The following is a 15458-nucleotide window of genomic DNA, read 5'->3' on the forward strand; positions in this document are numbered from 1 at the left end:
GCGGCCGCGGCGCCCCTCGCCCTCTCCAGCCCGCGCTGCCGCGCGTCGGGAGCGCCGAGGTCCGTGTCCACTTCGCGGTCCGTGCCCGCTCCGCGCCGGCGCTGCCTGGGGCAGGTGCCCGGGCACCGCTGCGGGCTGGCCGCCGGCGCGGTCGGATCGCAGCGTGCACCGGGCCGGGCGGGGCCTCCCCGCCCTCACCCCATTGTCGAGGCCATCTCGGCAGTTTCCGCCCTGGCTTCGGCTGTGTCCGCGCCGCGATGGGGAAAGGGGAGGGAGTTCGGGAAGGCTTGGGGCCGCGCCGCTCCTTCCGGAACGGCGGGAGGCGGTGCCGCTCACCTGGTGCCGCTGTGCAGTGCCCGAGCTGCGGCCCCGCCGGGCGGGAGGTGAGCGCCGGCCGCGCTCGCCCCGCCCTGCTGCACGCGGGAACGCGGCTCCCCGGGCAGGCAAGCGGGCGGCGGGGGGGATGGCACCGGCGTCGGGGGGTTGGCACCCAGTAGCCCGGGGGCGAGGGACAGCGCTGCGCGGCCGTCGTGCCCGCAGCGGGCGGGCAGGCGGAGGAGGCGAGTACTGCCGGGCGGCCCCGCGCCGAGGGCTGAGGGGAGCCCCGGGGAGCGAGGGGCGCCGCGCCGGGGCCGGGCGGTGCGGTCCGAGCCCGTGGGAGTCGAGCGTGCGAGGGCGGGCGGTGATGGAGACCCGTCCGCCGGGGCCAGGGGGCTTCCCAAGGAGTTGGCGAGGCGGCGGGAGGGGAATGGGCAGTGTGGCGGGACGGCTCACGTCCCCCCTTTTGTTTCTCTCCAGGGTGTTTGTGCTTCTCCGAGCCTCTCTCCCCGCCCCCGTCTCTCCCGCCCCCGTCGCTCCCGCCCGACCCGCCGGGACCTCTCCTCTCCGGGCGGCAGCAGAGCCGCCTCGGGGCGGGCGGCGGCAACGGTGCTGGTGGGGTGCTCTCCCCGTCCAGTCCTCCGGGAACATGGCGACCGGCGGCTACCGCAGCTCCGGGGGCAGCACCACGGACTTTCTGGAGGAATGGAAAGCCAAGCGGGAGAAGATGCGGGCGAAGCAGGCACCGCCGGCCCCGGGCGCGCCGGGCGGCGGGGAGCCGCGTCCCGCGGGAGGTGGCCCCGCCGCCGAGCTGAACAACAACAACCTGCCCCCCGAACGCGCGGCGCCCCCCGCCGGCGGGGCCCTGAACTGCGTCAGCCTCGCCAGCGCCGGCCTGGGCCGCGCCGCCCCCGCCAAGGAGCCGCCGGCGGCACTCGCCGGGGGCCGGGGGACCGAGCCCGCCACCGCACCGGGCTCCCCCGAGGGCGAGGAGAAGCTGGCCGCCAAGGGAAAGAGCACGGGCCCCAGCGCCAGGAAGGGGAAGGGGCAGATCGAGAAGAGGAAGCTGAGGGAGAAGAGGAGGTCGACAGGTGTGGTGAACATTCCGGCCGCCGAGGTGAGCGGGGTCTGGGGGCCGTGGGGCACAGCCCCGGTGCTGCTCTGCTGAGCGCTCGCCGCCCGTGCCCGGGCTCCCCGCGCGGGGCGAAGCGCTCTCCCCACGCTGCGGCCAACAGTGCCATGGGCCACGGCAGGCGGACGGACCGCGCGGGGATAAGGGCGGGGCAGCATCCCAAGCGATGGACAGTTGAGGTGTCATTTATCCCAAATAAATTAGACCTGTCACAACTTGTGNTTTTTTTTTTTTTTTTTTTTTTTTTCTTTTCTTTCTTTTAGCTTTTTGACAGAGAGTAAGTTCTAGGCTTTTGGAGGACACGTGCCTGTTGAAGTATGGTTAAAACAACAGTAATGAGAGAAAATTGATTTATCAGGTTGGAATAGATGTTCAGGTGTAAATATTATTCGGTTTGGATCTCAGAAGAATTTCCTGCTCTGGAAAAAATGTGGTGGTTTAAAGAGAGTTTTTTTTGAAAGGAGAGGAAGATATTTTTATCAGCCAACACCACTGTCCTCTGTGGTTTGCTATTAGTATAAAAATCTGGCATTGATTTGTAATACTCCTAGAGGAATTCAGAAGAATGATAACTAAATTTTTAGCTTTTTTTTTGCATTTAATAAGAAAGGCCAAAGGAAACTTTGAGCAGAGTTGGATTTCTGTCTACAGTTTTGCACTAGTAATGGTGACCACCATGTTTTTGTACAAAAAAACTTGTCATTCTTTTGGTTAATATTGCAGGTTATTAAAGTAACTAGAATATTTAAGATCCTTGTTTCTGAAGCAGCAGGAGAAGATGAAATATTCGTCACACCTGAGGCCACGTCCTGCCTTGTCTGTGATGTACTAGGCATTTCATAGCACACACTTTCATGCGAGGTGGTCTTGGAAGGTTCAGGAACTACTTTTAGGAATAGTAGGAATCTTTATAACTGTGGGTTTTGAGAATAATTTTTTTTTTAAGAAAATATTTTTGTAAGAATGGAGTTTTTAGCCATTTTATGCTAAATATCTACCTCTTACGATCATCATGCCACTGTGGTGGAGACTACAATATCCTCTGAAGTGAAAATGGATGCCTGTTGAAAAAATGCACTCCTACAACATAGAAAGTGCCTAGAAGCTTTTCCACCCAAAATGGAATGTACAAATAGGTTTTGCCCCAAAGAAGTAGGATTTCTGTTGCAATACAGCTGSGGAATTTAATGATAGGAAAGGTGGCAGAATAAGGAAATTTTGTGTTGTCTCAGTTATCTTGAAACAGACATGAAAAGTCTTAGATTATTACTCATTAATGATTAATTTCTCTCCTATTCAGTATGAAGGTAATAGAGCCAGTTCTAACAGAGTTCTGAGTCTCAAGTGTATTTTGTATTGAAGTTGGTGGAGGACATAAGCCACAGTGGAAGCTGTAACAGGTTGGGAGTTGGCAACACTGTATTTAAGAAACCACCATGATAAAAGTCAAAGCTGGTTTTTACCTTCTCAGCACTAGTGCTTATCTAAGTAATATTGACTTTTGAAGATGGTTTTGGAAACAAAGTTTTTCCTTTTCAGTGATTGTAAAGTAGTTTTTTGGAAGTTGGATTTGCTTTAAATATTAAGTGCTGTGGGATTTAGATTTCGCTAGTTCATAACAATTCTTCAGGTTGTAAAAGGTAACTGAATTATATGCAATTATGATTACTATGTATGTTTCCTTCTTTAAGTACTAAATTATATAACCATTTATAATTATGTTTGGAATGTGTTCCTCAGTTTGTAGGTACTCGATGCAGGTGTTAAGTTTACTTGCAGTGCTTTCCTCATTTACAGCTGTGGTAGTGCCTATACAAGAAACGTAGAGCTCCCATTATTCACTGACAGTGCTTTGTGAGGACCCACATATAGGGTGAGAGTTATGTTTTGTATTGTTATAGTAATTCTGTCCTGCTCCAAGCAAAACAAGCTGCACTGGTGAAACTGCAGCTTTACTTCTTTAACTGTTTACACTTGAGGGTTGTGCTGGTATTGCTGTCTGGGTGAGGTTTTTTGGTTTATTTTCTGAGCTCCAACAAGGAGAATGACAAGTATTTTCATGGTTACTTCTTTAAAAAAAAGTTTGTGTGTAATCAAAATCTTGGTTATTTAGGAAGGACAATTATATAGCTGTGTTTCATGTAATATGTGCAGTATAAAGTTTACACATTTTCTTAACCAGATGGAAGTCATCTAAATTCAGAAGTGTTCATTTGTTAATAACAGGGTGATGAGTGTTTTAAAAAGGTGTAAGGAATGCTTATCTGTATATTTTACACCTGGGGCTACCAGGCCTGAGATGCATGAGTTTCTTGACCTGTTTGTGGGAAATACTGGAGTGAAAGGTATAAGTGATCCGGATATGGACTCTGCAAAGAATGTTCAGCCGGTCTGTATTCATCTCTTGTCTTATTGACAGCAGTAAGGATATAACTTCCTGCAACCCCAGTGACACTCCCTGTCAGGAGTCTTGTCTGTGTGTTTGCATGTGTGGTTCTTGGTAGCTGTCATACTGAACAACAGACTTGGAAGTAAGAAGAACAGTGAGTGCTTTCTGTGAAGAAAGAGAGTTCCTGCTAATAGAGAAGTTCAGTGTGCTCAACTGAAGAGACTAACAGAAAGTTGCTGTGTGCCAGTTGGAAAAACTTGAAGAAAATTTAAGTGCTAAATTTATCAGGCATAGCCTTTAGTAGGTGCATTGTAAAGAAATTTAAATGCTTCTCTGAATGGTTGGAAACTAGAAAGAGGAGTGGAATCCTGTACTGGCTGTTGGGCTCTTTTGATTAGATGTTTGCCTTCAATATTAGGCATCACTCAGTGATTCCCTACCTGAGGATTAAAGTCTCTTCATGTTATGTCTTCAGATTAATGAGGGAGTGTTTTTCCATTGTCTAACATTTGTTGCATTGTAAAACACATTGCTTCTTTTTGCATGTGTTGGGGAAAAAAGAGTCTCAATAAGTGTTTGTTCAAAGTACTTAAAAAAACCCCTACATCTGACCACTGATATCCTTACCATTCATGCAGATGTTGTAGTGTTATAACGGAAGCCTGAAATACGTTTATTTGACCTGGACAGCTGTTCATGATAGGTTAGACCATTGTCCTGCTGACTTTGTCTAGTGAACATATCTTATTACGATTCCATTTTTGGTTCTTCCTTCTGATGTGGCAGGTTGAATACAAGCATTTTCTGATTCTGATAGAAGAATTGTGTTGAGACTGGTTATACCCAGTTTGTTTTGCTGTTGATACCTTTGTGAATTCTAATTTTGGCCAAGTCTCTTGACAATATCTGTTCAGAGGGCATATTTTCTTCTTTCCTTTTTTTTTAGCATGTGGTAAGCTTATCCTTATTTTTTTTTTTTAAGTTTTGTTTTGTTTAAGAGTATACTTTAATATTCTGACACTTTGGAAGTTATTTGGTAAAAAAAAAAACAATGTCAACTAAATTTTTATAAACTTAGAAGTCTGGAAAACTTTCAATCCCAGAACCCATGCAGTAACTTCTAAATCACTATGTGTGCACCTTCCAAGCCTGGTGTGCTCATCCCATTGCTTATCACTGTCAAGCCTGGGAGAAAACCAGGTTTGCCTTGTGATAAGCAGTGGAACTGCACGGCAAAATTTGACAGACCATGTGCTAATGCAGTCCTTCAGTCCTCCCCACAAGATGTTGGTGACAGTGAACTGTGCTTGAAATGTTCCTACACTGATGCACACAGCAAGAGGAATAAGCAAGAGGAGTTTCCTTAGTCCCAGAGATATGACATCATTGGTATAAGCGAAAGCTGGTGGGATGAGTCCTGTTAATGCTGTGTTATATCTGACAATTACAGGCTCTCCAGGTGAGGTAAGGCAGGGAAGGGAAGGTGAAGAGGTGACAAATGTAGTAGAGGGGCTGGAACATACGGAGCTTGGAGCTGGCAGTGGCACCGTTGGGAGCCACTAGGTAAGGATTAAGGGACAAACAGAGGTCCTTGTGGAGGTCTGCTATAGGCAATCCAGCTGGGATGACAACACTGATGAATTATCCTTTAAGGAGCAAAGGAACATTTCTAAATCAACCACCCTTGTTTTATGGGGCACCTCCACTTGCCAGATGTTAACTGGAAGCACCACACAGCTGTTACAAACAAGTCCAGAAGGTTTCTAGAACATCTGGATGTTAACTTCTTGATACTTCCACTAAGGGAGCTGACTAAGAAAGATGCTTGTTAACAGAGAGAGTCTTGTGAATAGAGTTGAGTGATTTGTGACTGTCTTGGCCACAGTGACTGTTTAGCAATGAAGTTTAAAACCACTGTTTACAGGAGGAAAAGTGCCAGCCTGAAGTGCCAGTGGCTTCAGCCCTGGACATAATGTAGAGCAAACTGGTGAGTAAGGTCCCTTGGGAAAATATTTTTGCAGGTGCTGCAATGCTGGTCACCTAAGTACCACATTGTAAGAATGCAGGAGCAGGTAATTTGAAAATGTTGGAAGTCAAACGTGAGACATCTTCTGCATCTAAGGCAAACAAAGGAAGTATCCAGTGGAAGTAATGTTCAGGGACATGGGAGGATTATAGAGATGCTGTTTCACCTCTGTGGGGAGAAAATCTGTGTAGCTAAAGCTTAATCAGAGTTGAAGCTGGCCAGAACTATGGGAGACAGTAAAAAGGGCTTTTTAAAATACTTTATTAGCAAAAAGCAATATAGAAATAATATTGACTTGTTATGGTCACCTCACAAACTGGAACGTAGACAGAGCAGAGACATTTTAGTGCTTTCTTCACTTCAGTCTTCAGCATTGGTGGTGGCCTCTTGGAGTCACAATGCCCTGAACTGGAAAACTGTGACTGTGAGAATGACAAACTCCCAGTGAACCCCAGTCTTGTGCAGGATTTACTTCTCCATCTGAATCTCCAGCTCTCTCGATGGTTCTTGAGTGGTCTTGGGAATCTGAAAAGGTCCCAGTTGACTTAACAAATGTACCAATTTCCTAGAAGGGCCAGTAGGATGCCTCTGGTAACCACAGGTCTCTCAGTCTCACTTCAGTTTCTGGTAAAATTATGGGGAGGATTATGCTGGGAGTTATTGAGAAACACCTGAAGGGCAATGCAGTCATGGGTCATAGCCAGCACGGGTTCATGAGGGGCAAGTCCTGCTTGTCAAACTTAATTTCCTTTTATGGCAAGGTGACTTCCCAATTGATCAATGGATGCCAGTTGTGATCTTCTTGGGTTTCAGTAAAGCTTTTGATAATGTCTGTCACAGCATTCTTCTGGACAAAATGTCTAGCACACAGCTGATAATCATGAGACAGGTGAGCAGCTGTGAGCAAAGGGTGGTGAATGGGTATACATTACACCGGTGACCTGTCACTAGTGGGGTTCTGCAGGGCTCCATCCTCAGCCCTGTCCTCTTCAGCATCTTCATAAAAACCTTGGACACAGGATTTGAAGGAATGCTAAGTAAGTTTTCTGGCAACAGAGTTGGGAGGAGCCATGAAGGCAGACACACCTTGACAAATAAAAGGGCTGGGGAGTCACCAGACCTGTGAAATACAATGTCAAGTACTGGATTCTGCTCCTGGGACAGGGCAACCCTGGATGTACAGACTGGCTGGGGAATGTAACACTGGAGAGCAGTCCCATGGAAAGGGACCTGGGGGTCCTGGTTGATGACAAGTTACACATGCGCCAGCAGTGCCCTGGCAGACAGGGGGGACAGCCCTCTCCTGTGGGGCATCAGGCACAGCATCGCCAGCTGAGCAAGGGAGGGCATTGTCCTGCTCTGCTGTGACCTGGGGTGGCCTCACCTCCAGTGCTGGGGGGCAGTTTTGGGTGCCACAATATAAAACCGACATTAAGCTATTGGACTGTGTCTAAAGGAGAGCCACAGAGATGGTGAAGGGACTGGAGGGGAAGCTGCATGAGGGTTGGCTGAGGACCCTTGGTCTGTTCAACCTGGAGAAGAGGAGATGAGGGGAGACCTCATTTAGGTCTCCAGATTCTTCACAAGGGGAAGCAGTGGGTTAGACCTTGATCTCTTCTTTCTGGTGACCAGTGGTAGGACTATCTTAACTTTCCAGCAGTCTGTGCTTTGAGTCTGCTATATCCCAGATGTGTTACTTTCTAAAGAACCAAGCTAAAAAAGAACAAAAAACTTCCCAAAATAAGTAACTCTACACCTCCTATGTGAGAGAAGCATCAACTAGTCCAACTCTTGCCTATATCTTAGCCTATTAGCCTATCTTAGCCTAGCAACTTAAATATTCTTGCTTCTCTCATGGCAACTGAGTTTGGCCAGATCTTTCTTTACTACTTTAAAAGAAAAAAGAAATCCTGTGTCAAAAATGTAGTTTCTATGTATTCTAGTAAGAGCATGTGGTAAATAGATTGCTTTTCCACAAGGAAAATTAAAAAATAAATCCACCCCAACTATAAATTAAATACAGTTATATTAGTTAATAAGCAGGATATTTATTGACATGAACTTCTCATGCATAGTTCATTGCATCTCTGGGCATATTGTTTTGTAAGCTCTCTAGCTTGACTTGTACAGGTGACTTTCAGAAGGGCCACTGTTGATTAGTTCCATACAAGTTTGTACTGATTTCTTAAAACTGTATTTATCTACTTTGCATTCATTACATTTATGTAAACTCCTGTATGTTCTTCTCCGCTCCTTTTTTTCCCCCAAAGTTGGAGTTGTGTATTTGAAGGAATTTCATTTGGAAGACTCTAAGTGGATGACTTACTTTGCCACACAAGGTTATGGGAAATTATATCAGGGTTGCGGTTTTCATTCTTTTATTTCAGGATTTTACTGTATTTGATCTTCTTACATGTTGCTATGAAAGACTGAATGGAACATTTAGGTCTCTCTTACTCCAGGCCTGCAAATATTTAGTTCAGCTCTGTTGTATAGTCTTACCATGTAATAACCACATCATCTTAGATGTAGCCAGGTTTGGTACAAAATACAAGAACATCATCCTAGGTAAAGGTAAGCTTAAAAAAGAAATGAACTAACCAAAAAACCCCTCAGAGCAACAAAAATAATGCTGTGCCATTTGCAATTATTACCTATCTTAACTCTCAGCTGTTACTCACCTTCAAAGAAAAATACGAAAATAGTATGCTAGGCATGGGCTTTACAGAGCGTTTTATGCACTATTTCAGTAGTTGTTTTGATCTGAAATCTAAGTGACTGATGTCTTGAAGCTCTCAAGTCATAAGCTTTTTAGTAGGTGAGAGACTGACAGAACCATAGTCTGAGGCAGTGTTGGATGCTTTCTTTGTGTAGGCATTGAATCTAAGTGTAAGGTTGAAAGGAACCTCAGGAGGTCTTTAACTGAATACAGTGAGATCTTGAAAATCTCCAAGGATGAAGTCTGCACAGCTTCTTTGGGCAACACTACCAGGACATGACTGTCCTTGAGATAAGAGTGCTTTCTTTTCTTTTGGCCTGTCCTTCAAATTTACAAACGTTGTCTCCAGCCATGCGCTGCTGCAAAGAGCCTAGGTCTGTACTTAGTGTCTGCCTGGGACAATTGGAAAAAGGATGGGTTTGTTTTTTGGAAGAGCAACAACCTAAGCAGGCTTTAGTTGGCAGAAATAAGTGATATAGTAAGATTTGAGGTACAGAAGCAGGATAGGTGGGCAAAATGCGTGCAGCACTCAGATGTGGAGAAAGTGAAGAAACAGCTGATTGTGTGTATGGATTATAAACCACATACATCCATGAGATGTGTGAGAGACCGTAGTTGGGTAGGCAGAAGCCAAGAAAGCAGTAATTGGGATTTCCCCTCTTTTTCTGTTCCTCCTCTCAGTACCTTCTGACCCTGCTACTTCTTTTTGTGAATTATAGGAACTTGTGCATGTCGTACTTGCCCACTGTAGTTACTAGTACATATTTTATGAACTATTTTCCATGCAATATGCAGTTTGGTGTTGTAGGAACATGGGATTTCAATTGAAATCTGCAGTCATCTGGATTGGTTTCTTCCCATTGTACACACGTAAGGTGTATTTAATTACTTTGTAAAGCTCTTTAGCTTAATTTTTCTTCTCTTTACACCAGTAAAATAAGACTAATTCTAGTGGGTCTGACTAAGGAGCCACTTAGTTCAGTGTCCTGCTCTTACCATGGAAAAAGTCTGCAGAAATGCTGTCCAGTGCTTCCTGTGAAATAGTTTTCTAGCACTTGGCAGTTTTCATCTCGAAGACTTGAAGCACTGTATAAAGATTGCTAAATAGATAGAAATTAAAATGAATTTATGTGCAAAATACTTGTTCAGTCTCCTCTTAAAGTTGTGTAAACCGTTAGCATACAAAAAGTCAGCTAACAGTGAGGTCCACATTTCTAAGAACTCTCATATATGCTGGGACACCTCTCTGTGATTCTTATTTCCTTTTCTTCCCTGCAGAAACTCAGTGTGGTATCAGTTGGCCTCATGTCAAAATCGCTGTTCACTAGGTACTCTGTATATTCCTCAAGATTGTTTGGCTTCTGAAAGATGACCTTTATTGCAGTTTTGGAGCGAATTAATATTCTGGGACTGTGACTCAGATTATTAAAGTGAGCATCAAAAAGTCTTAAACCAGCAATATTTTGCTAGCAGCTATTTCAAAAGACCTCTAGGTACTCTTGGTCTGCTCTTAGAACAAATTTAATCTGAATAATTCTTTCAAGGTGCAATGAACAGAATAATCAGTGATATGAAGTGCAATCTCAATTTCTTCCATAAGCATACTTTTTTGTCTTTGCAGGTTGAACTAGGAATTATTATTAATGTTGATAATTAAGCAGTGCTTTGCCCACCCTGGGCTATTCATTCCAGTGCCTTACTAGCCTTAGCTGACAAACTTAAAAAACTGTTGTGCTTGTAGTCTGTGTCCCAGGTTGTTACTCACAGATTGAGATATGTATTTTTTACATGGTAGTGAGGCTTATTAAATTTTACAGACTAAATGCAATCTGAAATAAGGCCATGACTTCATGTTTTCAGCGAGTCTGATATCAAAAGTCATATTGATCTCTGGTCAGACAACAGTACTTAGCAGTATCTCATACCTCAGTTAACTGATGAACTCTCCTCATTTTGTGTTATATGACACACATTCTTCAAAATGTAAGAAGACAATTTCAGCACTTGTAACCTGGAACCCAGCAAAGATTCCATGGATGGCTGCTCTGTTCTTTGTACTGGTTTAGTAACTATTATCTTTTCGCAGGTACCATTTAATGATTTGTAATTTTTCCTCAAGCTGGTAACTGCTGGTGGTGCCTCTAGAACACAAAGTCAAAAGCTTATCTTGATTTGTTTATAGCTTGTTTTCTTTTGAGGAGTAGTTTTGAGTAAGATCTATTGTGAGTAAAGATCTCGGTATTTTGGAATGTGGGAATTGGAGTGGAACACGGAAGTGCTTGGTCCTGTAGAAACTTGTGGTTTAGGCCAGTGCTAAATGAGTTGTTTAACTTCTATTACACAGGCATGTTTAGGAATGCCATTTTTTCCTTGCTATAAAAGCTGTGAGATCCTTATGTAAAAAGTTATCTTTAAATTAATGTACTAACTCCAAGATGAAAGATTCTGCGTGTGTGTGGCTATAATGCGGTACTTCAAAGGATGATTGTATGACGCTGTCATTTCAATTAAAAAAAAGCTATAAACATCTGTAAAATGCTGAGAAATACTGAAAGATTTAAAAACTGAATGTAGAGACATTAGACAGAGCAGTCCTTTGTGTTTATTCTTTAAGGAAATCAGGTGAAGATAGGATGAATTGAGAAGGTATCCATTATTTTTTAAAGATTTTAATTTACATTAATTTCTGCTATATTAGGTTGAGAAGAGGTAAAAGATATGTGGAGCTTAAATTATTAGCTTACAGATTTGTCATTTTTTGCAAGATGTTTGAACCTAGAAAATTGTTACATTTCTTTCACAAAGGTAGTAAATACTATAGGAATAGCAGAAATGTGATAGTTTTTCAGATTTGGAATTCTGCAGCTGAATGTTTAAGTAGCATCTGTTTGTTGTGTTGAGTTCTGTGATACAGCATTCCAATGAAGTATATTGGAATTAGGCACTTTGACCTTTCTTAAAAATTAGAGTCCTGCACTTGACAACCAAATATTTAGGTACCTGCATTCAGACACTTCTGAATGGTATAGCTAGAATTTAGTTGGTCCCATTCACATCTGTGAAAGAACTTCCTATTCAGCCTATTTCTCTGCTCTTTTGATCTCTTACTAATAGAATTGAAACAGGACAAAGTCTGTAGTGTTTCTTAATGGCTACAAAGACATAGAAACCCTAAAGGTAATTCTGTGTGAAAATAGAAATAAACTAAAAATTAGCAAAACTTGTACAGTGAGTGCACATAAAGATACTTTGTATCCTCTTGAAGATGATGTGCATTGTAATTACCCTGTGTGAAATAAGCACACCTCAGGCAGTTGACTTCTACAGCAAAAAAAAAAAAGAGTTATTTTTAGTCTGAAGCAGAAACTAAGGAGCATCTCCTTATCTGACAATCTTCTTCAATCTAAAACATAAATGGATGTTTTAATATATCCCATTTGTGGGCTTCCTTCTTCCTTTAATTTAAAAAAAAAATGGGGCTAATCAGATGTCAAATCAGTTTTTGTCAGACTTACCCAGAGGCTGGGTGCCGGTGTTGCTTAGCAGCTCAATACAAAAAACCACTTCTCATAGTATATTACATTTTTTATGAGATGCAAGAATGTTTCAGAATCAAACCAAGAATTTGGAAATGGAGATGTTCATGCATTTTTGCATGCATGACATATTCCCAGCTACCATTCTACTTTTTCATTTTTCATAATTTTTTGTGTTCTCTGTATTCAGAATGATGTGGAGGTTGTTTGTATGTTTTTGTGTTCTAAAGCTTTCATCACTTACTGCTGGCCAGAGCAGAGAGACCGGAAAATGAGATCTGAAGCCTGAATTACCTACATTGTGCAAGTTATCAGTTCATTATCTATTCCATAATGATGTGTGTAAGCATCCCTATAGTTTTGTATTTAGGTGCTACAACTTATTAATTTAGGTTGAGGACAGCTGTTCTGTTTTGAGATCCTTCTTGGATCAGTGTGGAAGGACCAGGATGGTGCTTGTACACCGCTGAACTTGTGGTTAATAAATCGTCCTGACCTTACCTGGCTCCATCTGGAAATACTGGGAAATGTGGGTACGCAAACGTGATACAGGTGATGTTCAAGCTGATTGAGACCTTTGGATGCCAGTGTTGCCTCCCACTTCCAAGAGTGTTTGGTGGGCTTGCCGCTGCATTGCTAACTACAGTTCTTAAATCAGTGCAGATTGTGCGCTGATATGTGGGCCTGAGGTCTGGGTGTCGGATCTTAGTCTGGAAGCAGCAATAGTAAAAAAAAAAATAGCTTTTCTACACTTTGGCAGAAAGAAATGGTAATGATATATCTGAAAATGTATTTCCGTCCCTTTAAAATATACTTGTAAAAATCTTTCTTTAAAGATGCTTGCGTTCTTTACTCTTGAGGCAGAAGCTGAGGAGCAGTTTAGTGGATTTACTGGAGTCAGAGTAAATTTAAAAAAAGGCTAATCTTAAGGATAAATGCAAGATATGTCTATCCTGTAATATGTTACAGAATTTTAACAAAGATGACTAATGTCCTGGTATTAAAAAAAATCAGATGAAAAGGGAAAATAGCTAACTAGAGGCATAGTTTGGAAGAGAGAGATTTGTTGGTGTGTCTGAAGAGAATTGATGAATGTGATAAATAAAAAGCAGTTCACTAAACAGACGTGACTTAATTTTGTTATTGATTGGTTTATTTTTATTTTGTTTTAATTTTTTTCTCTGTTGAATGCGTGTTGTATTCAGTTCTTACACTTGCCTATGGGATGGTGTTTGTAGAGCCTTTTGCATTTCTTTATAATACAGAGAGTGAGACAAACCTTCTTGAAGAATCCTGGGCAAAACAAGGCAGGGTTGCATAAGTCTTAACTGTTTTAGAACTGCTGTGTATAAACTTTTTTAGCTTTTTCTTGTTATGAACTATGTATAAGCCAGCACTATGTGAACTTCATAGATGATGGGGTGTAAGAAGTCAGTTCAGAGGGAATGGTGCTGGCTTGGGGAACCAAGTATGCTGAACGGAGTGTGTGAGGGAGTACTGGGTGAGATGGGAAGCTGCCTGTCTGGACAAAGAAGCTTAGAGAATCCAGTGATAGGTCACAGATATTTGTGCTGGTGATAGCCACCAGACTCTTGAGTTCAACTCTGCATCTACGCTTGAACCAAATTAAGTGCAGTTGGTTTCATTTAAAAGGCCTTAGCTTTGAATCACCTACTGGTACAAGGAAGGACATATTTTCTCTGTGATGGGCAGCGCTTTCAAAGAAGACTGTAAATAATATCTGCTGTCTGTTGCTTGTTCAAAAATAAAGGTTTTGCAGTTTACTTGGCTTGTTGTTATGGAAATATGTACCTTGAAATACTTCACTCTTGAGAAAATTAAGAATTTTCTAGTCAGTGTTTTCATGATTTAGTAGCTGCTGGTGGAAGTTGGTTTGAAAGGTGCAGTTGCAACTGAAGATGAAAATTTCTTGAGAACAAAAGAAATCACTTTCTTTTCTCACTTTCTATTTCTAAGAACTTGATTAAAATTTTAAGTGGCATAGATCATGTCTGTAAGAGGACATTCCCTGATATCAGTTGTAGCCACAGTTTTTATTTAACTAGAACAGTCTCAGAGTGACATGTTCAGTCATGCCTTAACTGGATAACGAACAAAATGCCTGAAGCTGATGGAGATAACAGCTATTGGGGACTGTATTCTTGCAGAAACACTGGCTCATTAAACAATCATGTTCATTTCTGGTATTTCAACACTTTCTTTTCTTTCTTCCCTCAAAATTCTGGCATTGCCAGATACTGGCAGTAGTATACTTCAGTAATTAGGAAGTGAAAGGATATGAAGCCTATATGCCCGACAAGTTCATCTAAGGTAAAAACATGTCAGACCAATACAACATTCCTTATTGATAGCTGAGAGTTTTTAATTTGTAGCACATCTGTTTCCCAAAGTAGAACAAGGAAAAACCCCACTTAAAGTGTACCCATTTAAAGTGTAGCTAGCAATTTTCGAAAGTCCTTATTCTTTTTTTTTGTATGTGTGTGTCTGCATAATGAAGGAAAGTAGGAGGGTGGATAAAAAGCTAGAATAGTCTTTAAGATTCACTTCTAAAAGTTTATCTTAAAGAAGAAAAAAAAGTAGAGTTACTGGTATTTGAACCTTTGTTTGGCTTCATTTAGAGCAAGCAGGTAGATTTGGTATTTTGCACGGTACCTGGCTACTTTATTTCTGGTTTGTCTTGTAGCCTAATCCTCCATTTATCTTAGTACTTTGTTTCTAATTTTTTTAATAGCCTGCTAGGTACCTTGTCCGCTTCTGTAGTCAATGTATGATTTATCAATGTTCATTTGCTAGCATAGTATCCAATTTAATTAAATGAGACTGATTGTTTTCATTAGTTGTGGTAGCTATTTAATTCTTAAATTCACCATAACTCCTGGGTGTATACTTCTAGGGATTTATTTTTTACTCATTTCTTCATGTCTTCATTCTTAGTACAAGTTTGTAATGTTTATGCAGAGCTATGCTTCCAGGGGAATTTTTATTAAATTACCTTTTGAAGTTTTAATGGATTACTGTTTTGAAAGACTGTGTACTGGGAACTTTAAAATAAAACATCTTTTCAGCCTGTGAATGCATATTGTATGCCTTGGACTTCTTTTTGTGTCTCCAGGTATGTCTGAGGTAGAGCAAAGGTCAAATGTTAACCATCTCCTCAAGTTACGTTTCMGATTAAGAGGACATGAATGTCAGGAATTTGCAGGATTGAGTTTAGTGAGGCCAGTAATGTCAAAGTATTACTTGAAAAAGTGATGAGGGGAAGAAGGGAATGTAGCAAGAGGGAGGGGGATATTTTGCGGATATTTAAATATACTTCA

At 42.3% G+C, this 15458-nt stretch overlaps 1 protein-coding gene across 4 annotated transcripts in view; it reads left to right on the forward strand.

The window, feature by feature from the left end:
• The first annotated feature begins 244 nt into the window (after nucleotides 1–244).
• PAWR (pro-apoptotic WT1 regulator) overlaps nucleotides 245–15458 on the forward strand; it is a 67684-nt gene continuing 52470 nt past the window's right edge. For 2 of the 4 annotated variants that reach the window (XM_057377402.1, XM_057377400.1), the window contains exon 1: nucleotides 899–1435. In XM_057377402.1, coding sequence (XP_057233385.1) covers nucleotides 968–1435 — 468 coding nt within the window. In that variant the 5' untranslated portion in view covers nucleotides 899–967. Of the gene's footprint in view, nucleotides 444–798; nucleotides 1436–15458 lie in introns of those variants that run through there. The other 2 variants (XM_057377401.1, XM_057377403.1) reach the window with 2 other exon arrangements.

The sequence above is a fragment of the Malurus melanocephalus genome, unplaced genomic scaffold (assembly GCF_030028575.1).
Source record: "Malurus melanocephalus ecotype Western Australia unplaced genomic scaffold, MMel_1.1 scaffold_311, whole genome shotgun sequence".
In the NCBI taxonomy this organism is placed as follows: Eukaryota; Metazoa; Chordata; class Aves; order Passeriformes; family Maluridae; genus Malurus; species Malurus melanocephalus.